General features: G+C 40.8%; 1 protein-coding gene across 4 annotated transcripts; it reads right to left on the bottom strand.

The window, feature by feature from the left end:
- Window positions 1-332: 332 nt before the first annotated feature.
- antxr1d (ANTXR cell adhesion molecule 1d) lies at window positions 333-22,287 on the bottom strand. 4 transcript variants are annotated; one of them, XM_027012271.2, is made up of 18 exons: window positions 22,168-22,287; window positions 18,448-18,519; window positions 18,263-18,293; window positions 18,025-18,106; window positions 17,894-17,924; window positions 17,736-17,809; window positions 17,543-17,611; window positions 17,302-17,382; window positions 17,137-17,215; window positions 11,883-11,981; window positions 11,642-11,711; window positions 9,540-9,618; window positions 8,944-9,039; window positions 8,752-8,790; window positions 7,833-7,931; window positions 7,307-7,474; window positions 6,964-7,044; window positions 333-1,963 (listed from the first exon to the last, which is right to left on the bottom strand). In XM_027012271.2, exons 3-18 carry the CDS (start codon window positions 18,280-18,282, stop codon window positions 1,706-1,708), a joined length of 1,425 nt encoding a protein of 474 aa, XP_026868072.2. In that variant the 5' UTR covers window positions 18,283-18,293; window positions 18,448-18,519; window positions 22,168-22,287; the 3' UTR covers window positions 333-1,705. The 4 variants fall into 4 exon arrangements, with proteins under 4 accessions (XP_026868072.2, XP_026867992.2, XP_026867829.2 ...); XM_027012191.2 differs by having other exon boundaries at window positions 18,263-18,334; window positions 22,168-22,286; XM_027012028.2 differs by lacking the exon at window positions 22,168-22,287 and adding an exon at window positions 21,225-21,553 and having other exon boundaries at window positions 18,263-18,334.
- Window positions 22,288-22,319: the final 32 nt, after the last annotated feature.

The raw sequence follows: 22,319 nt of genomic DNA, 5'->3' as shown, positions 1-22,319 counted from the left end.
CCCAGATCAGGTGCGCCATATCATGCCAATAGGTTACAGAGGGTATCTTCCTGCTATTTTCTCAACCGAAGTTATAGATTTCCCTTCAGAGAGGCAATGAATAGATTGTGTGTTAAAAATAGTAGGCAGGGATTTACAAAACAAAACATTGTACTGAATATCTTTAAAAATGCAACTTGGTACAAATATGAAATTCATATTTAAACTTTTAAAATGCAACTTGCTATTTAGTTATGAATCTTAATTCATAATATTCAGTAACTATTTGCTGAAACATTAAACCTAATATGTCTGATCATTCACTGTAGTATAGAAATCCAATCACACACTTATAAAGTTGCTAGTGCAATTTATTTATGAACTGACATGACAGGTTTGGTACCAAGAAGCATAGAGAGACAGAAGCTGAAGTAAATATAGGCCTGATGCAAACCAGGAAATCAGTGGTTACAGGGCAGTACTGACTGGGTAAATAATCCACATATATCTCCAGTCAAAATATGTGGCTTAATGCAAACACAACCTTTAAACCTGTGCCTAACCTGTTCATTATTCAACCTCATTGGGCTAGGTGAAGGGAAACTGGAGCGTATTTTTGCCGTTTTGGGCACTGTTTGGATGAAAGGGCTAGTCTATCAGTCATGCAGGAAGTGGGTGTGAAAGGGGAGGAAGATCAGAGCAGGGAGTAGGACTGTGGGGAAGAGGAGGGTGAGACCCAGCACAGGACACACTTCCCACATGACCCTGAGCTTGCAACAGAGAACACCCCTGCTGTGCAGGCCAAGAGCAGGGCATGACCCAGGTCATTTTGAAATATAAGGTGCAAAAGATATATATGACTTTATACATTAGGTTTACAAAAATGTTTTAAGAAATTCTATTTCATTAGTTTTTCATGTTAGTGAGTGTCAAATAAGAAGCACTTTAGTTTGGAGGTTATTATATGCCTTATTTTACATACTAACATTATTTTAATGACATGTTTTTAGTTCTAAATGGAAGCTATGGTTCTATAGAAGGGATATTAGGATAATATGTAAAAATTATCCCTAAATCCTTTGTGTATAATATGCCTATTAGACCTATTAGGCATAATGCCTAATACCATACTGTATACAAAAGGACATTAAAAGATTAAAAGTGACAGTACAAAGCAAAAACGTGCAGAAGAAGAAGTACCAGAAACCCAAATAGCACTCATTAAATGAAGAGGAAAGCTGAAATAGAATAACATACATAGTGTTCCAGAGCAGTAGTGAATAGCCTGCCATTCTCAAGTGCCTTCCAAGAAATCGAGGCTAAATAAATTAGAGGATAGAACTGGCCTGCAGTTGCAATTATTTTATCTGTCCAAGTAAAAAAAGGAGGTTCTAAGGATACTCCCTTTAAAGTGCAGGAAGTAAGCTGACAACCCTGCATTTCAGCTTGTTTGAATTCTCTACCTTTTAGTTTTTGGTAGAAAACATTAACACATTAAGTTCCATTTGATAAACAAAACCTCACTTAACTTTCATAAGCCTATAAAAGAAAGAAAAAAAAATCAATTTTCATTTAAATTTAAATTTTCAGTAGTTAATTGTACATCTTTATTTATGCCGTCCAGCAACAAATCTAAAATTCTAGAGTGGAAGCCAGTGGCTTGATGATAAATACCAGCATTTCTAGTATTTGGCAAAGACAGGGAATTTAGGATTCTGCATTGTTCTCAGTATCGGTTCCCAGGGCAGGGTGGAGGGCAAAAGAGCGGGCCTCTTGGGGGGCCTGGGGGTGCTCGGGCTGGTGGGGGTCTATGGGGTGATCGGCTGATGGAGGGTCCATGGGAGGGTGGTCTGTTGGGAGGGACTGAGGTGGTGGGTCGCATCAGGGGCCGCTGATCCACTGGTGGGGGTGGAGGTGGAGGCTGGCTGCGTGGTGGCGACCTGTTCGTCCCCTCTTTCACCCGTGTAAAGTTGATGCATCGCCCCTGCAGGGACATAGCAGATGGCAGCATAACTGACAGTTATGAGCTAAAACTAACCTCCCTGTTAACTCTCTTTAAAAAGACATGCTAGGTAGAACACATAAACAATCAAAACTTCTGTCTGGTACTGTTGACATTCTAATGGAAGAAGTGAGTAGGAAACTGAAACAGCATGCTCTGGAAGTGATCATCCTGGACTGATGACTTTAGCCAAGGATGCCCAGGAGATGACCCCCAAAAAGGCAAAACATTTCACACTCCCAGAGTCTTAGCTGTCAACTATAATTCTGTCCCTAAAATCCTGGTGGGGTGGGGTAAAGTGGTTCCAGCAGTTTACATTGGGAAGAAAGGATGAAAAAGCCCTTCCTCCACTGAGGGAAAGCTTTGAGAAAAACAGCATTCTTATTAACCAAGTGATTCATCATGGTCAGAATGGCTACACTTTCAGAAGCCATTGTCAGAATGTTTTCAGGGATTCTATCTTAAGAGGAAACTGAACAAAGGTTTTCAGAGCTCACTTCAGCACATCATTTATGGTAAAAAAGGGGGCATTCAGCAACGTTGGACTCGGTGTCCTGAAAGCTGAACAGTGTCCACTGTTGTGACAACACTGAACATTCATGTGTAAGAGCATCTAGAGACACAGACATAATCAAATATTTATATTTCCTTGTCAATAATTTCGCAGATTAACCAAAATATTACAAAATGTGATTGGGTATCATAATAGTTTAAACTAATTTGTTTCACACTCTCCATGATATGTAGTTTTTCTTTACTTAATAGTTATATAATGTGTGTAAAATAAATGACTTAATGTTCTTTGTATATGTAAATATAATTGAAAATGTATTTTAAAAATTTGTTAAGGTATAGATTCTGCTTCTATGTGCCCAATGAGGAGAAGTGCGGCAGCATTAGTTCGATAAATGCTGAAGGCCAAGCATGCAGTTCCAGTCAATCAGGCTCATTTAATATGATCAGGCCTGTGTTGATGAGGCCCCATTCAATATATAATCGCAAGAAAAAGCCCAATGCCAACCAGTGAATATCTAGCTGGCTTTGAGTCTACAATCAAAGAGAGCATCTCCTAAATTCATTTGAATTACTTTCACTTGAGTGGTAATGGGAGCAGCCATCAGGGGGGATGCCACTTTCTGACATGCCATTTAATTGCTCGTCAGACAAACAGATGGAGAGTTTAAAGGCCACGAGCCAGACTGACAGGAGAGATTCTCTTCTTTTGTTCCAGGTTTTTATAGCACTACATCAAGACTAGTGTAAGAGAAGAAGACCCCCTTTTTTTTTTTTTTTAAAGTAGGATGCTTTTGATCACTGAGTGGGGGGTGGTGGGGGGGGGTCTGTAGTAACCCATGTATATCTCCTACAAATTATCTCCACGGAGAGTGTGAGTGTATACATGGGTCTTTGTTGAGGCATCTCATTGTTTATGCAGTCTACAGTGCATATGGAAGGTTTTCAAACCATTTCAAGTTTTCCACATTTTGCCATGTTTCAGGCTCATCTTAAAATGCATTCAACTCTTTCTCATCAATCTACACACAATACTCTACATTGACAAAACAAAAACAGGTTTTTGGATTTTTTGTAAATTTATTAGAAATATTTAGACCCTTCACTTAGTACTTGATTAAAGTATGTTTGGCAGCAATGGCATCCTCAAGCTTGACACACCTTCTGTGGCCAATTCTTCTTGGCAGAATTGTTCAGCCTGGGTATGTGACAAACATTGGTGGTACACATCCATTTCTAGGTTTCTTCAGTAAATCTATATTGAGTTCAGGTCTAGACTCTGACTGAGCAACTCCACGACTTTTACAGTTTTCCCAAAGCCACTCCTATGTTTTCTTGATGCTATATTTTTCTGCATCCAGTTTTCTCTCTATCTTAGGGTAGACTACCAGTTCAGGTCTCAGTATAATGTCATGATGCATGTCATCACCATTTTGACTGTTAGGATGGTATTAGTGAGGTGATACTTGTTGGCTGATTTCCTCCAAACATGTCACTGGGAACTGTGATCAAAATAGTTCAATTCTCAATTCCCCAGATCTGTACTTTAACAAAAGCTTGTTTTATAAGTTTAAAAACCACATGGCTTGGTTATCACTCTGACATATTCCATATCTGAGATCCTATATAGACATTTCTTAATTATGTCAAATGAGTTCAGTTAACAACAAGTGGAACATGTAGAAGCATTTCAAGAGCAACTGATAGAAGTATAATGCACCAAAGCCCAATTGCGGGTGGGTCTGAATACTTATGTAAATGTAATGTCTTTCTATTTTTAATTCAAAAAACAAAATTTGCTTCATCATCAATTGAATTCAACAACCCTATACAATAATGCATATACAGTACAATGATATGCACATGTTGTTGTTTTTTTTTGTTTGTTTTTTGTTTGTTTTTGTTTTTGATAATCCAGTACTTGGAACAATTGCTCAGTTTCACTTGAGAAATACACTGCTTTTCTTCAGTCAACTCCCCCTTCAGGTGGAGGATGAAGTCAGTATAGACATCAGGTGCTATCCTGTGCACAGCAATGCACCAGGTGTTTGGCATTAAATATGCTGTGGCCTGACAAGTTTCACCTCAAAAACTGCTGTCTGACTGCTGCTTAATCATAAAGTCTGCTAGGGGCCATCCTCAGTGGTTCATCCTCAATATGGGCTCATTTCTCTCTGCATCCCGGAGCCCTCCCTTTTCCTCTCTTTTGTGCTTTTCCCTCCACCCACATGTGCACAATATTCATGAGGCTCCATTCTTATTCGGTCCATATGCTCTCCCCATGTGGGGCTGTTGCTGTGCTGCTTACCAAATTGTCCCATCCTCCTCACACGACCGCCAGAGTGATGCCCCAGGTTATACCCCCAGCCAATCCCCACCTCCCCCACCTTGGCCCAACAATGGTCCAGCACAATAAAACTCAAGTCCTACCCAACTCTCTGGCCCTATGTCACATTAGAGGGCTTTCTGTTTAATAGGGTGTTAAATCAGACCACCAAGTATCTGTTCCAGGATGGGCAGTACCTCAGCAAGATCCCAGTGAACAAAAGGACATGAAATGTCAGACAGAAATCAGTGAAAATCTTTGAGTTGCATCCTTTCCCTCCTCACTTATAAATCATGTTAAACAGGCAATTCCTTCTGCTAGCCAGGGTAGGTCATTTTGCTTTCACATTCCAGTGGGTCATTACCAAAAACAAAAACAAAAAAACTAAACAACACTGCCCCTTCCTTCCACACATTTTCTTTGTCTTCATGGTAAATGGGAAGAGCCTGGCCCAGTAAGGTTCTTCACTTTCAGCTGGAGTGGCCTTGTAAACAGGGCAGACAATAGATACAACAACTACTACTTTCACTAGCAGCAACTGCTTTATTCAGATGGTAATAAAACAAAACTGCCACTTGTGCATCACAATGTGTGCACTGAAGCTTTTAGATAAATAATTTAACCTGAATTGTATCTGTGTTGTATTTTAGCTAAAGGTTCTATATGTTATCATTGGACATGTCCAGTCAAAAGCCCCTAAATGATTTTATAGCACCCAAGAAATACAACTGATGAGTTTCAGTACTCTTGCTTTCTCAACAGATTTTTTAAACAAAAATTTGGAGGATTATAGTTTTGTTTTTTTTCTGCCTCCCAAATAACTCAACACAAAAGGCTCATAATTTTCCTGAAATGATTGCTGAAAATGATTCAGTTTGACCTATTAAATGAGTGGTAAATAATAAAGGAATAATAATTATCTTTGGCCCTCCAACCACAAAACCAGAACTTCACAATATGCATTTAAATGTTACAGTGGCTTAGGAAGTTAAGAAAAATATGCAAAGATATAAGAACTGGAATAAGGGTTACGAGGAACAGCTGTAGGAAGATGTATGCACATGAAGCAAATTAAAAAGGAAAATTGCATGAAAGTTTATGAGTGTATCCACTGTGATGTGTGCTATTTGTGCCAGGAGGCCTCGCCAGACATTGTCCTGCAGGTGGATGTGGAACACACAGCTCACTGTGAACATGCTCAAACCAGTCTGAATACCACAGCTGTTATCAGCCAAGCCCTCTTCTTTACTGAGTCTGCTGCCTTTCCCAGTGCCTCTCAAAGCTTCCTGCACAGTATATAGAGCAGCTGGGCACTGGCCCTCCCTCTCACAAGCCACCCATTCTACAGCGTGGTTCAATAAGAGCAGGCTAAATCAGATCAGAAGTCCATCCATAGTGGCAATGGAGCAATGGCCTGACCCGTTCAATGGAGTCACACTGTACTGCCCGATCTGCTCTGACCCACATGAAAGATGCCTTTCACGGCCATGCAGATGTGTTGCCATGACACTGTTCACCCTGGTGGAATAATGCGGCATGGAGCAGGAGCCGATCTCACACACTGCAAAAAGCCTGGTTAGAGAGGGGGATGCTAACAAAGCCAATGCAGAGACTGTTCCGGAACAGAGCTGCTCCGTGTGAAAGGGAACTAACAAACTGCGGGGAAGCTGCTTAGCGTTTCCTTTCCTCAGAGTGACAGAGCACATTAGCTGTGGAATCTGTCCCATTCCAGCAGTCCACAACACTGGACCGAAACACAGCATGCATCTGACATCAAAAGTTTTAAGACATACTGCAACAAATCAATATGAATTTTATTTTGACAGCCCAGACACAAGCAGTAACCCAAGTAATGGAGATGTAGCCTGGTATTTTACATTGCACTGTCAGCCTAAAAGTTTAAAAGAGCTAACCAGCTGCGCTCCACAGACGTTTAAAAATGTAATTAAGAAACACGCACAGTTTGTGAAAACCACCTTATAAGGCAAAGAGGCATACCTTTCCTTAGAACACTGACCAGAAACAAATGCATTTCAAGCACAAGCACAGATAAAAGAGATATATGATATATATCTGATATAGAAAAAGAGCCCAAAGCCTAGGACATGGTGCTTATTCACATGGATGGATGCAGTACTCATACCTGATCTCCAGGCTGGGGCCTCATGAGTGACACCTGGTTGTATCCACGGCAGAACAGAGCCCACAGTGTGTTCAGTTTTCTCTGAACAAAGCAAGCAAACCGCAAAAAAGAACCTCTCATACACCTCTCCAAGCATCATCACCCTCTGATTATTACCACAATTAACTTAAATGAGTATAAAGTTAAAACAATGAGTATTAGACATGTAAAAACATTGAGGGTGTATGCATAAATCAATTGAATCTGTTCTGACATGGTAGCACAAAATAAAACATTTTGTCATTGTGGTCTAATGGTCACATTTGCATGTTGAATGTGATGTCATGAAAGTAGAGCTCATTACCTGGATGGGAGTGTACCATCTCCTCTGCGGCACAGGCTGGCATCCAGCAGGCCTCCTGGGTTTGGCCTCACAGGGCTCAAACTCCTGCTCAGGCATCTTCACAACTGCATTCTTGGGCTTCTCCAGCTTAGCGCCTTCCTCGGTAGAGCCCTTGTCCCCCCAGTGTACCTACAGAACACCAGCATCACTTCACAACCCCACAAGCTAACTAAGGGTGCTTATCTTTGTGTCCATTTATAATGATTGGTAAATAAGAGGATTCTAAAAATCTTTGGTCACATTCTGATAGTTTGGTTGACATTTCCAAAAAGCATAGAGACAGAAATTCAGGTCATTTCATATATTACAATTGACATAGGACTCAAGACATTGGTTTTCACAAGTGGCCTTCACACCTCTAGAGCCTCTGTTACCTTAAGTTAAACTAAGTTAACCTTCCTGCATACTGGTAATGTGACTGGACAATAGACATATATCAGGGCTCAAAATTATTTTCTGTTTTCAGAGGGAAAAAAAGCCATTTCACCTCCATTCTTTTAATGCCTCCAACCCCTCTGCCACCATAGTATGAGGCATTCACTGTAGGCCATTTCTTCTTTGGCATCCCATTCTCATCATCAGAGTCCTGCACTTGCACACATGCATAATTTAGACAGATCCCACAGCTAATTCTTTTATCAAATATTAAATCAATTCAACACACTTACTGATACGTCCAACCCTAAAACATCCTCATTGTTGTCTGTTCTGCTTTAGGTTCACTATCCATGCCCCCCCCCCCCCCAAAAAAAAAAACAAAAAAACAAAAAAACAAAAAAAACAAAAAAAGAAACACCAAGACACAGGCAAATAATAAAGGGACAGAAATAGTACCCTGATTGTGATTGCAAGGGGAAGTGTCCACCCAGAAAAGCTGTGGAGACAGAGCTCCTTGTGTGGCTGCTTGGGCTTGAGCAGCACAGATGTGCACACTAAGGCCCCTTCCACAAAGCTCTTTTCTTTCACATCAGCCATGGCGCTTGTTTGCCTTTGACCTCGGCAAACAAGGAGAGGACAAGTGGGCTATTCTGCAGTGCAGTGCCTGCGTACTGTCTGCTTGTGGGCAATGCCTGAGCCGAACATCACACTCCCCTCGCACTCGCATACCCATGCTGTCAAAGTGGCACAGACACTAATGCAGTTGGCCAGGAGGATCTCATGCATCTCTACATGCATGATATGCACTTGTGGTGGAAGCGGTCTTTATGCATTCTTTCTCACAGTAGATGAACTCGCAGTACAAGGAAAGGATCTTATACCTGTAGACAATGTAATGAGGTACTGGGAAGTTGCTACAAGCATGTTTGCTCTTTCTCTTTTACTCTCTCTCATATATACACAAACAGATACATTCACAAATGATTAAAATGTGTAATGAGGGCTAGATATAATTAGCCGAGGCTTACATGTGCAGGTGGTGGGTGTGGGGGTGGCTCTTTGATGACCTGTTTGTAACATGACAGTAGGAAACAAAATTTTACATTAATACTATTTATAATATTAATAAAACATTGTGAACAATCTCATACAATTTGTTCATCCAGGAAAACAAATTATGTGCTAAGACCTAACACTACCAATGAAACATGCAGACTCACCACAGTGCAGCACAGAGGCCAGAACCACCACATGAACAGCAGGCCCACGAGCAGGAAGATCACAAGCAATGCAAGGAGGAGGATGGTACCATTAAACTGCAGATATATGTTAAAGTAGTGTTTACACCACTGCAGTCTCAGTGCAGCTCAACAACCTGTAGTACACAACCTGTATACATTGGGCAAATGGAGAGGAATGCATCTGATATTTCTTCAACTGACAGGGCCTGATATGGACAAAGAAATGGAACACAAATGAAGGCTCTTGGCTGGGAAAGAGAATATGAACTTACTTGGTAAAAAGAGACTGCGTGGTGAAAGAAAGCAGAGGAGACCTCATCAAAGGACAGGGAAAGGGAAAAGAAAGAAGAAGAAGAAGAAGAAGAAGAAGAAGAAGAAGAAGAAGAAGAAGAAGAAGAAGAAGGAAACAAGTAAGATTAGAAAGAAGGGAAAAGAAGCTAAACTGGAAGCAAAAGAAAGTCAAATCACAACCTCCAAACTATTTTCTTTTGAACTGCTCTTCTTTTTTTGGCAAGAGAAATGTTTTCTTCTCATGGAAAAGAAACATCAAAATGCAAAAAACTGCATGTACTTACACATTCTGTGGTGGTGATGTGCACTGTGCTAGTGATGTAGGACAAGCCCTCATTCATGCTGACCTGAAGATATATCACCCTGCACCAGAGTACAAACACACATGCCAATCATGCCTTGAGGTAAAACCGCTAAAAATCTCTTCAGCATTCCTGTGGTGCGTGTGAGGGCTTGTGGTCCTGTGAATACTGCCAGCTTCAGACATGCCCATTTATGCAGAGAATGATAATTTTCCAGAAGCTGCCTCTTGACTTCTACTGTGCATCAGCTCTGGCCATCAAACTGCTGATGGAGTGTAGGAAAGGGCATTTGACTGATAAGAATTGTTTAAAAGCTATCTGGGATTGTGTGAGGACAGGCCTGAGTACTGTTACAACACCGTAGAACTGGGAGCGCAGTTGGGGGCTAGAGGCACGGGAGCAGGGTGTAGCAAGCGATAGATAGGCACAAAGAGTCAAAGAATGAAGCCAGACCTCTACCTCTATGGATTTGTTCCTTACTAATATAATCCTTAAACATTCTAAATCCTAGGAGACATAAACACATTAATTGGTTCTGGGGCACATCAATAATCTATTTTCAGATAATCACACTCTGCTTGCTATTTTCTACTACATCAGCCACAGATCAGATGAACTTTCATAAAGACTAAGCTAAGAACACAAGGCAGTTGAAGACACTAAGTTTTCCAGTGTGGAAAAAGAGGAATGTTTATGTAATGATGGACATCAAAGCTGTCATTCTTTCAAAATAGCTCTTTCAAAAATGGAATCTCCCCAAGCACAAAGGGAGTTTCCATGTTTGGCTCCACCATGGGCACTAGAGGTTCAGCCTACTTGAGAGCTTATCTCCCGGGGATCATCCCCAGTCCACACATTATAGGAATAAGCGGTCAGAGCTATCAATAAGTTACTGTAGGGATCCCACCCCTGACCTCTTGTTCTCCTCCTCTTTCTCTTCCCTCACCCTGCTTGTACACACCCCTCCTGGAGCCCATTGGCTGGGGGTTTGGGGTGGGGGGTTAGTAGGAAGGGGCTCCAGTGACAGACCCATCTCATTCTCCATCAATCAGACTATGGCTGGCCCTTTTTAAACACATCTTCAGAGAGCCTCTCAGTCACCATGCATTTGGGTGACAGCACTGACATCTTCATCTCATCTTCATCAACATTAAAGAGAAGGGGGATGACAGGCAGTGTGTGCCATAAAATCATCTTCTCTCCCCCTGAAACATAACAAAACACACACATGCCACTCATATGGTGGACCACATAGCCAAGTTATTCTTTATTCACCAGATTCAAATTCACATATTTTTTTGCACAGTTGTGCCAATAGTTTTGGCCACACTTCACCAAACTGGCAATTATGAATGTTTTTGTTACTAGTATCTCCATCATAATGTTCTGACCTATTTGCTTGCTGCTGAACATTACAATTTGCCTTAGGATGTTTAGTTAACAAAATCTTCATGTGGCAAAACCTTACTGGCTTTAGAGCAGTGTGTACATCTGCTTTAATTCCTTAAATTGCTAAGAGTGATCACTGAGGTTTTATGCCTCAACTCATGAGGTGACTGCAGCTGACAGTGGGTTGCAATGAGCTGAATGAATAAAAACACAAAGGACATATTGCAGGAAATCACCTTGACAAGAACAAGACATGTATTGTCTGGAGAGAGCAGTTTTGGTCATTACACAGCAGGTGGCTGCCAGTAGCTTGTTTGCTGTGTGAACACAGCATGCAGGGTGCTAGAGACGCTCTTCTGGGCTTTGCTCCATCTCCCTCCAATATGGGGTCTCCACCTTTCACTGGCTCTGCTCGGCATACCAAGCCCCCGAGGCTTACACACATGTGTGCTCACAAGCACATGCACACCCACAGGCACAATCCTTCTCACATGAGAAGAGCCCATGGTGAGTAATTTCTCTGATGCTAATTAAACACTTGCCACATGCCTTTCTGCATGACACCACTGGTGTATCACTGTGTTTAAGAGGTATAAAGCTTGGCTTATAAAAGGAATTTCAAATGACATTGACCCTAATTTTTCAAGGGCACCATTTGGTGATTTGTTAGGGTAGAGGCCACCTTTAACACTTACTTTCCAACTTCCTTTATAACTGGTGCTGGGCAAAGTACTAATGTGTCTTCAATGTTTACAGGTTTCTCATCTGTAAATAAAGTGCAAAACAATAAACAAATGAAGTGGTAGTGTTTAAAATAGTACTTGTCTCATAAGTAATATCTGACATGCCCCAAGATAAAAGCTTTTCACACATAAACATATATATTCCCCCCCCAAAAAAAAGAAAAGATAAAGAAACTCTGTCACTGTTACTTACCCACAGTGAGTGTGTCATTGACTTTGAAGCTGCACAGCACTTGATTGATATTTCTGGCATGCAAAAATCCATTTCCCTTCACAACTACCTGGAATAACTCTGCAAGAAATACACACCAGAAATACACACTGGATCAGAATCACTTCCAATAAATACTGGAGATGTTCTTGTCACGGAACGTGTGTACGTTCATTTATGTGTATATATAAAACCCTATGGTTCTGTGGTTGGTGTTTGATGTTACACTTGATTAATTGCTTAATTTGTTCTCTGTGTGAATAAACCTATGTTTTTTTTCAACATAACTCGTACCCGCATCCTGCTTAGCCTCCTAACGTTATAGAAACACTGACTGATGAAGGATGCCTGGGAAAGGGGAAAAAAGGAAGGGTAAGAATGGACGTAAACACCCTCCCACAGCCCTCGCTGGGAAGCCCTCCTTATTCTTGGGCACACTCTTGCCTCCCACAGCACAGGAGAATGCCACTGAGGGAGTTGGGTAGTGTGGTCCAGGTCGGGACTTGGTGGAGTCGTACAGACCCACATCAGGCTACCGGGACTGGTACAATGATGTCCAGTACTCAGAGTCGGACTCTGTAGAGTCCTACTACCCTGCGGAGAGACCCTCCATCATCCTGGCCTCCCACAACAGGGGAGGAGGCCACTGGGCGATTTTGGGGGGCCCTGAATATGGTCCAGGGTCAGACTCTGTGAAGTCCTGCAGAGACCAGCCGAACTACAAGAATCGGCACTCGGAAGCGGACTCCGCTGGGTCCTACAACCCCTACATGGACTATTATGAGGGCTACGCTGAGTATGGAGAGAGAAGGGAATACAGCTATGTCAGTCTGCGGTTGGACTTGGAATCCGATTATTTGGAGGATCCACTGATGGAGGTGGAGGAGGACCTCCATGTGGATTCTCTCGCAGACAATGATGTTCACTCTGTTGTCTCTGGGAACTACGAGCCTCCAGCATGTATGATACCGCCCAAGGCTCCACCAGGAGATTTCTCCTAGAGGCGACCTCGTCCGAGGAGGAAACTCCCTCTACTAGGGCATACAGCCCCGGAACTCATGCGCCTATACCTAAGCCTCGTAGAGGCAAGGGGGAGGTGACACCAGTGCCCACCCCAGAGACAAGCAAAGTAACTGGTGCACCTCCTGAAATGGGTGTGTGGAAGTCACCACCCCCCAAATCGGCGAGGGATGATCCCCCACAGGTGGGTAGGACTCCAGCCCTGCCGACGACTGGGGGACAGGCCGGGGTTCCTGCTGGCTTACTCTAACAGTCCTTTATGTAGTTTTGTACTGGTCCCTGTCACTGTGTCCATCCCCATCACATTCTGTCCCAGTCGCTTTGTCCCCCTTTGTGTCTGTGCCTGTCAGTGTGTCCATTCCTGTGTCTGTTGTCGTCCTGGTCCCCCCCCTCTGTCCTGCTTGCACTGTTGCACTGGCCTGTGTCAGGTTGCTTGTTCCTGCGGCTTTGCCATTTGGCATTGGCTTTGGGGCCATAGCCCGATAGGCTGTTGCGCCATTGAGGAGGGGCTCTGTCACGGTACGGCCCCTCCTCCCAAATGTCTCTCTATGTGTTTGTTTGTCCATGTGGCCATGCCCCCCATGTCATACCTGTTTGTAATTGTTTTTTATGTAGTTTTGTACTGGTCCCTGTCACTGTGTCCATCCCCATCACATTCTGTCCCAGTCGCTTTGTCCCCCTTTGTGTCTGTGCCTGTCAGTGTGTCCATTCCTGTGTCTGTTGTCGTCCTGGTCCCCCCCCTCTGTCCTGCTTGCACTGTTGCACTGGCCTGTGTCAGGTTGCTTGTTCCTGCGGCTTTGCCATTTGGCATTGGCTTTGGGGCCATAGCCCGATAGGCTGTTGCGCCATTGAGGAGGGGCTCTGTCACGGTACGGCCCCTCCTCCCAAATGTCTCTCTATGTGTTTGTTTGTCCATGTGGCCATGCCCCCCATGTCATACCTGTTTGTAATTGTTTTTCATTTATGTGTATAAATAAAACCCTATGGTTCTGCGGTCGGTGTTTTATGTTATGCTAGCTTAATTTCTACATAGGCTTTGTTCTCTGTGTGAATAAACGTATGTTTTTGTTCAACTCATCCCCGTATCCTGCTTAGCCTCCTAACATTATAGAAACACTGACTGATGAAGGATGCCTGGGAAAGGGAAAAAAAGGAAGGGTCAGAAGGGACGTAAACGCCCTCCCACAGCCCTCGCTGGGAAGCTCTCCTTATTCTTGGGCACACTCCTGCCTCCCATAGCACAGGAGAGTGCCACTGAGGGAGTTGGGTAGTGTGGTTCTTCTATAGAACCACCTCCTTGCAATCAGTTCTGTTTTTTTTTTTTTTTTACTTTTATTCTGGGAGGGGAAGGCTAATGTAAATATTTATAAAAAGTATATTACTGTAATTACATATATCACATTTATATTAAGCAATATTTTTTCTATATAAGTGTGTTCTGAAACAAATTCCTACAAAATGCCATCCTAGTGCTTCTACAGACCCTTCTTGTCCGCAAACCATTTAGGAAAATGACGTACACTGTGAAATCATGCAGGGTATGAGGCCAGAGGGTTGTTTAGCATGTCCACTTATTTGTTCCATGTCTAACCTTTCAGGAACACTCAACTCAATTAGAGAGTGAGAAAGCAGCATATGCTCCAGTGGTGCTGTTAATAAAATCGGTTCAGTTCTCAAATCTCTGGGAGTCATCTGGCTGGGGGCCAGTGTCCTGGTGGCTGCCAAGGCTGGATGGCTGACCTCTGTGCTCCCCCAGACAGGGCTGAGCACCTACTATTGCCAGCTAAACAGAGGGACAAACATGCTCACTTAAAACCTGTTTCAGTGGCCATCAGAGAACAGAGTGACTGTGACCTTACCGATGGTCACTTTGTGTATACATGAGTGTTGATAGGAAGCCAGAAAATATAGAAAAATAGAATGGGTTGAGTGTATTATTTGCTGTATTCATTATTCTCTGACTGTATTAGTCTTTACATTGTATCTCATGACACTGAAATACAGAATGTTCACTGAATAAAAAACTAATGCATGCAGCATTCCATCAGGGAATGACTGGTTGAAATAAAGGTTAAGAAAATCATTGCTGTATGAAATAACCTTAATCAACATCTCTTTTTCACTATAGCCAATCACACTGCATCTCCTTATTAGTAGACCTGAAACATCTAGTTTTATACTGATTTTGGTCAAGTCATTCAAGTCAATAATTTGCTTACTAAAACACTGTAATATTATTAGTTACTACTGTAACTATCAACAGGAATTTCTACTATATAGGAACCTTTAAAATCTTACAAGTAGGACCAAGAGGTTACGTGTGTCACGTGTGTTATGGAGGAATAAAATACCTTGATGATTCATGCCTTTAGATTATTTATGTTGCTCCATATATAAATTCCACTCTCTCCCTTTCAGATTAATCTGTCACTACCTCTTTTATTAACCACAGCTGCCACGTAAATGCCTCTCCTCTGTCTGCCTCAGCCATGCCTTTCTTATGGGATCTCCTCATGGCTGAAGTGACTAATTCCTTTTCATTTCAGTGGTTATGGCATCCACATCCTTTTCTTGCCGTGGTACTGTATGATGTGGCTGACAGGGTGTGACAGGGAAGCAGGGGGGTGGGGTTCAATGCCTGGTAGGCCATTGGCAGTGGGCTGGGATAGTGGGCAGGGGCTGGTATGCCCTCTGCCCCAGGCTGAACAGCTGATGACTCCCATCCATACCTGAAAGCCAGGTCACTGAGAGCTGGGGTGCCAAGTGTGGACTCTTCAATCACACCTGGAGCATGTAGCGAGGCGGCTTGGGGCAGCGGCCACACCGGGACCATTAGAATTTATCAAGCCAACCATCACTGTCACATCCAGTCACAGGCTATGCTCTCAGTGCAGATAGAGATGGCCTGTTTACAGACTGTGTGGCCCAGTCACTTCACACCAGACTGATCCCTGAGATGGCTGGCCATCCCCCTGGCCAATTCTGCAGTGACCAGCACTGGAGCCACTGTGCAGCTCACCTTACAGAAACTTGCATCTGCAGAACAGTCATGGTAAGAATGCACAGCTGGAAAATTTATCCTTATCTGCATCACTACTTTACAGTGAACTATGATTTCAGTTTAGTGCTGAAAACCCATGGTAACTTGGGTGGATCTAAAATAATAATTAGCCCATGGAAAATTTCTGCTTTACAAAGAAGTCCACTGGAAACCGCATTAATTACTGGGCAATATGTTCCACTAATTAAGACCCTCATTATCATGCAATATTTCCATTATAATATTAGATTAGATTATTTAACTAGTCATGCAAATTTTCATGGTTTGAGGTCATTAACACAAAATCCAGATTAGTTAAGGTCCAATGGTTTTATAAAAAAAACCCAAAACAAAACAAAACAGAAATGATATCTATTAATCATAAGAATCATGTATGATTAAGATAATATCATTGGAATAATTGACTGTGATATGTTAAATCATGCACTGATGATTGCTATAATAATATTTATTATTATAATAGCAGTAAAAGTATTACTCTATCAGTCACCAATTTACAGCAGTCACATGACCTGCTGTTTTCACTGTGCAGCAAAGACAGTGGGCCACAACGTTACAGAGAACTTATTGTTGGGAATGATGAAGTGATAACTGGGATGTGTGTCATGTACTGAGCTAGATCTTTTTGCCCTATGTTGCCACATCAGATCTGTTATCTGGGCTCTCCCCTGCTGAATGGATACTCTGCACCTCCAATTCATCTTTAATGGTGGAATACCAATTTGTTTAATTGGCTGCTGTTCAGCGGACACACATACCAAAATAGGTTGTGGCGTGGAAGGGCAGAGGATGGATGAGGCTTGACATGACCTTATTAGCATTCACTTACAGCATGAAAGAACACTTACAGCACAGTCTCTGTGGCAATGTGGCCTAATGGAGTAACTCTACCCATGGTCATTTACATTTGGTGTTGAGCTACCCACTAGACACATTACACTTACACAGCAGTCAACCATTTAGCACAGATATGTGATGCTGCAAAATTTCATATCTGCATTTTAATCAATTTAGTTTCTAAATTGCTTTCAAGTTCTTGAGAGTTTATTATTTTTACTTTTTATGGGAAAAGCTTTTTATGGGAACTATGCTTTCCACATATATTCTGCTTTTTGAGTAAATGCAAAAATACCCCAAATACTGTAACATATCCACCTGTGCTGATACTCCTACCTCCAGCGCACACGCTTGATGGCTCAGCAGCTAAAATCTCAATGCAAGACTTTTTGATAATCTAGAAAGAAAGAAAGAAAATCATATAGCTAGCAATTCAGTGGGATGTAGAAATCTTAAGTGAGACAATAACAGTAGAAAACTTACTGAATCGATTATTCCCCCCAGGGCCTGGAAGCCTCCCACAACAGGGAACACATGATCAATGGTGTCTGCAATAGTGGCCAGCTATCAAACAATACAATATTATTTATTCAGGTTGTTATTTATGCAGAAAGTTTCAGAAATATGCTGTTAAATGATAAACTCATCAGTATCATCACTAGTAAGGAAGGTTACTATAAAGTTAAATGGCCTTGGGTGGCATATAATGCCATGTGTCCTGTACCTGTGTCTGATTGAAATCTTTCACCCCCACACAATACACTATGGCTCCCAGAGACCTGGCTCTTGCTGCCTGCACACAAATTGCCAATGAGCAGTCAGCCCTTATAGCATGCAAATGTAAGGATTCCTTAGGGAAATACCAGAGTGAAAGACTGCATGCATTGTGACACCACTAGTTTATATTATATACTTGCCTCTTGCTGGGCTGTGATGAACTGATTTTTATTTAACTCTCCATCCGTCAAAGCAATTATAACACTTGCTGTCCCTGCAAAACAAAATCAGGCAACACAGGCTCAAATTATTTTGAACTGTGCAAACAGGATAAACTGCAACCAGGAGTGACACTTACCATAATTTCCATGATATATTTGCTCATTTGCCTGTAATTGTGTCAGTAACATTGAATATTAGTAGTAACATAAGTTAGTGCATCAAGGCACAACTTGAGGACTGTAAATGTAAACAAGCATAGTAAAATACCTTCTGTAACCCAAGATTCAAAAATGTGTCACCTCCGGGTACGTCTTTCTTCAGCTTCTTTAGGCCTTTGGTAATGTCATCCCTATGCATTAGAAAAATAGCTGTTTCTGCTTTTTAAATTAGTTTTATTTTCTCCTTATTGTAAACTGGCCATCTTATTTAGTGGCTTGAATATCTAGACAAATGCTTGCAGTGCAGAGGTACATTCACAGAGAAGTGATGTATATAGGTATCATACCTATTCTCAGTTAGTCTCATGATGATATTTCCTTTTGTAGAGAAAACAATAAAGGACATCCTTAGCATTGGGCTGGAACAAACAGAATTGTAAACTAATAAAATGTTAAGGACATTACACTTGGATATGGCACAAAAAAAGATCAGCATGAAAATCAAACCAAAAGACAAATAAACTGTAATTACCTTATAAATTTCTCTGCTAGATGTTCCACAAATGAATAGATTTCAATCCAATGATTTTTGACACTTCCAGATCTGCAGTATAATAAAGCCACAGAACAATTCTCATTGTTTCCAGAGTTGAAAGAAAGAAAACATTTGAATATGTCCTGTTCCTCACAGCAGGTTTACGTCAGTGATGATCTGTTTCTTAAACACTTTTAGAGAAATAATTCCTGGACCACCCTGTGAAATGACAGCTTCCTAATTAATTACAGTTCCCAAAGTACTTCCCACATGGCCTAATTGCCTTTGTGCCAGATGATTCTGTCTCTTGCTAACAGGGATCAAGACCCCCTCCTCCTGTATTCATTCACTTGAATTGGAACAGATGGCAATATCCATGTGTAACAGGTTGGGATGTGAAATAGAGCTGGTGTCTACATCAGCACCTGAAAGGTTTAGGGCTTCTTCATTAAAAACAAAAAAACAAAACCATGTGTATAATCCAGATGGATGAAACTATGGTGAATATTGCATAATATTTATAGAACAACATTTTAAAATCCCAGTTCACTCCACTGCTGATTCCAAATTCAAGTGCTATCAAACAGATTTGTAATAATCTGATGAAATATGCATTTAACATGACATATTTCATGACATATTTGTGTCTGCCTGATATACTTAACTTGATGCCATAAGAGATTATCTGAAGAACACTGGTATGATCTGAGTACATGATAGTATAACTGAGAAATCTTAAGACACTGTACCTTAAAGTACTGACATAACTGTTTCTCGGAGTGAAGCCTGGAGCAGCTTACATTTTTTCATTTATCCAGAAAGAATAAAGAGAAGATGAGGACAACTGATATAATCATAGCAAACTGCATATATTGGCAGGCTTTTATATAAGGCTAAAAGGCTTTTTTCGGTAGAGGACTGAACCTGGGCTTACTGATCCCTACAATCTAAATAGTGTCATTTTTATATTATTTATTTTTGATTGCAACATGCACGAAACACTGAATACTTTTAGAATATGATTAGTACATATTAGTATATTAATACATTTTCATTTTCTAATACTGTATTCAATTTTACAGACCATGTATGGTGAGGTTTTACCTAATAATAAAGAGTTCATGTACAGGGACAAACTGACATACCTCAAAATGGATTTTCCTACAGTATCCATTGCCATGAGTCCTTGTTGCCCTCATAGCCTTATTTTAGTGTGCTATATTAAAGATAGCGATACATGTACCACTATCATATGTTTTGATGCTATTACAGTTGACGCATAATATGACTGACTTTTTCAATCTGGGTTTGCTGGATTTAGACTAATATATTAAAAGCATTGCTATGCTAATCAGTCTGTGCAGCAATTTGGGTTCTATAATTTGTTCGTTAAGATGAATTTGCAATTATAAAAAGGTTTTTTGTCTCTGGTTCAGTCTTCATGATTCACTTTTAATAATACAGAACTTGGAAGTTGTTGTACAGTTGGATGCACCTTATTCAGTAAAATAATCTAGCTAAACCACACACCAGCAATGAATGATCTGAATTGCTTAGCTGAAATGTGCATTGCAGTACATACCCGTGCATCATAAATAATTGCATAAAGAATGTAAAAATGAAAACCCTTCTTCATTAATACCAATTACAAGATTTAACATGATATATTAAACTGAAACTCACTGGACTATAGCCTTTTCATGCTCTAAACAGGTGGGGCAAAGTATAAAGTTATGTTCATTACAACTGTGGAAGGCACACAAAGTTGAGAGCAAGTTAGAGCATGTTAAGATATTCACATTCACATTTCCCAGGTTCTTATAATCTGTGATGATGAATGTACTCTCCACAACACTGATAAAGAGTAAAGAGTACTAAGTATATAAGACCTTCCAGTAAATTAGAGGGACAGAGTATATATGAAATACATACAATATTTTATATTATGATAACATCATAGTTTTGTTACATTGAGTATCACCAATGTGTATATCAAATGTAAATGAAATGATATTATGTAAAATACTTAGTCAAATTAGCAAATGTTTACTGTGAAAGAAATCAGACAGATGGTTTAATTGGACTGGATTAAATTCTTAGTAGTGAGGTTAATCAAAAATAAGTAGATTTGATTTCTTTCACAGTAACCATTTGGCAGCATCTCCGGAGAGAACATGCAAGCAGATAAATAAATTCTACGTATAATTTTCGAATCACAATCATGTGATCACTGTACTGATCTGCGCATTATGTTTTGTAGTCTAATCAAAACAAGGCAGTTAAAAAACTGCTTAGACCTTATCTAATACAGAAAATACCTGCCTCAAAACACTCTCATCTATTTGAATATATGACCTGTCTTAAAGACTGTAACTACCTTGGTAGAGACTTAAATCTTGCATATAATTTGCGTTCGCGATTGCATGCAGTGTTCGGCTTTACTTATACCAAGTTGAGCGTTTGTTGCCCTGGGGAATATCTCCAACTGTATAATTGTATTATTCTATATTCTATATATTAAACTGTATTATTCAACAGCCAATTATTTGACAATACTTTAGTGCAATTCAGCAGCAGTTCTTCCCTAACGTTGTTTATAGGATCAACCAACAAGCAATTATAATTGACACGATTACATTGTAATTTTAATAATATGACATTGGTAAATGTAACACAGTAAAAAAGAGGAAGACATAGTAGTCCTATGGAAATGTGCGGCGAGGATGTGAAGAGAGACCCGACATGCTCGTATGGCCTATACGAGGGCCACTTACTTGTCGAGGACAAAATACAAGTCGAACGCTCCTTGACAAGACCTCTCCTCCTCTTTAACTATAGCCTTGGCTTTTCCATTTGGAAGTGCAGAGAACAACATTCCTAAAAGTGACATAGCTAGACCAAAGTTATTCAGAGGACGCGCCATCTTTTCCAAACATTTATTCACTCTAAAAAAGATAAACTACGAATATGATACCTCTCATAATCCACCAAAGAAACGAAACTTTCCTGTCATACGTATTACCCAAACATGACATTGATTCGTTTTGTAACTGTATAAAATGCCGAAGTCACCCGAGCGTCTGCTTCCAAAACATCAAATGCCCCTCCTCTAGAAAACACTCAGATAGGCACCGGAGACCGAACGGTGCTCAGGGAAGCAAATGTGGAGACTTCCCTTTTCGGGAGAAAGTGCTATTACCCCAAGGATATTTTATAAATAAGCCATATGTTCCCAGAATGATAAATCTGAACCGATCAACAACTTGGCCACCTAACGTCACAGATTACGTGAAGCAGTTACCTTGCAAAAATAACTGAATTGACCAGCTCTAGGCTACGGCAAAGAATCTATACCGTTATATATCACATTATCTTGGCATTGCTCCTTAAAAGTCTAATTATGGATGCTATATGTCGATTTTGTTTCTGAAGAACATCCTTACAAACAAGCACAGGCACACGCAGACATTACTGACAACGCCCCCCATATACATGCAATTGTTAATTGTATTTAATTGTTTAATTTTCCAGATTCTAAATATTTTGTCTGCATCCCAGACCTTTGTTTATACAATGGAAGAAATAAACGAATGAATAGAAATATTCAGTGGTTTATAAAGAATGGAAAGATCTGAACAACAACAACAACAACAACAACAACAACAACAACAGCAATAATAATTATTATTATAACAAATTTTAGGCTACGATAACTACCTGGTAGAATTGTATGCGTCTTTGAAGTGAAATACCCATTTTTAATTGCTTTAGGGTAGTTGCTTATTTGCAGTCTGTGCACTCGCTGGACAGCCTTGACTACCCCCCTTTCTAATTAGTCCGTCGGCGAAGCTGCAGAGGCACAAATCAAA

Source organism: Electrophorus electricus, chromosome 11, assembly GCF_013358815.1.
Source record: "Electrophorus electricus isolate fEleEle1 chromosome 11, fEleEle1.pri, whole genome shotgun sequence".
NCBI classification, from domain to species: Eukaryota; Metazoa; Chordata; class Actinopteri; order Gymnotiformes; family Gymnotidae; genus Electrophorus; species Electrophorus electricus.
This window is presented reverse-complemented; position numbering and strand designations above follow the sequence as displayed.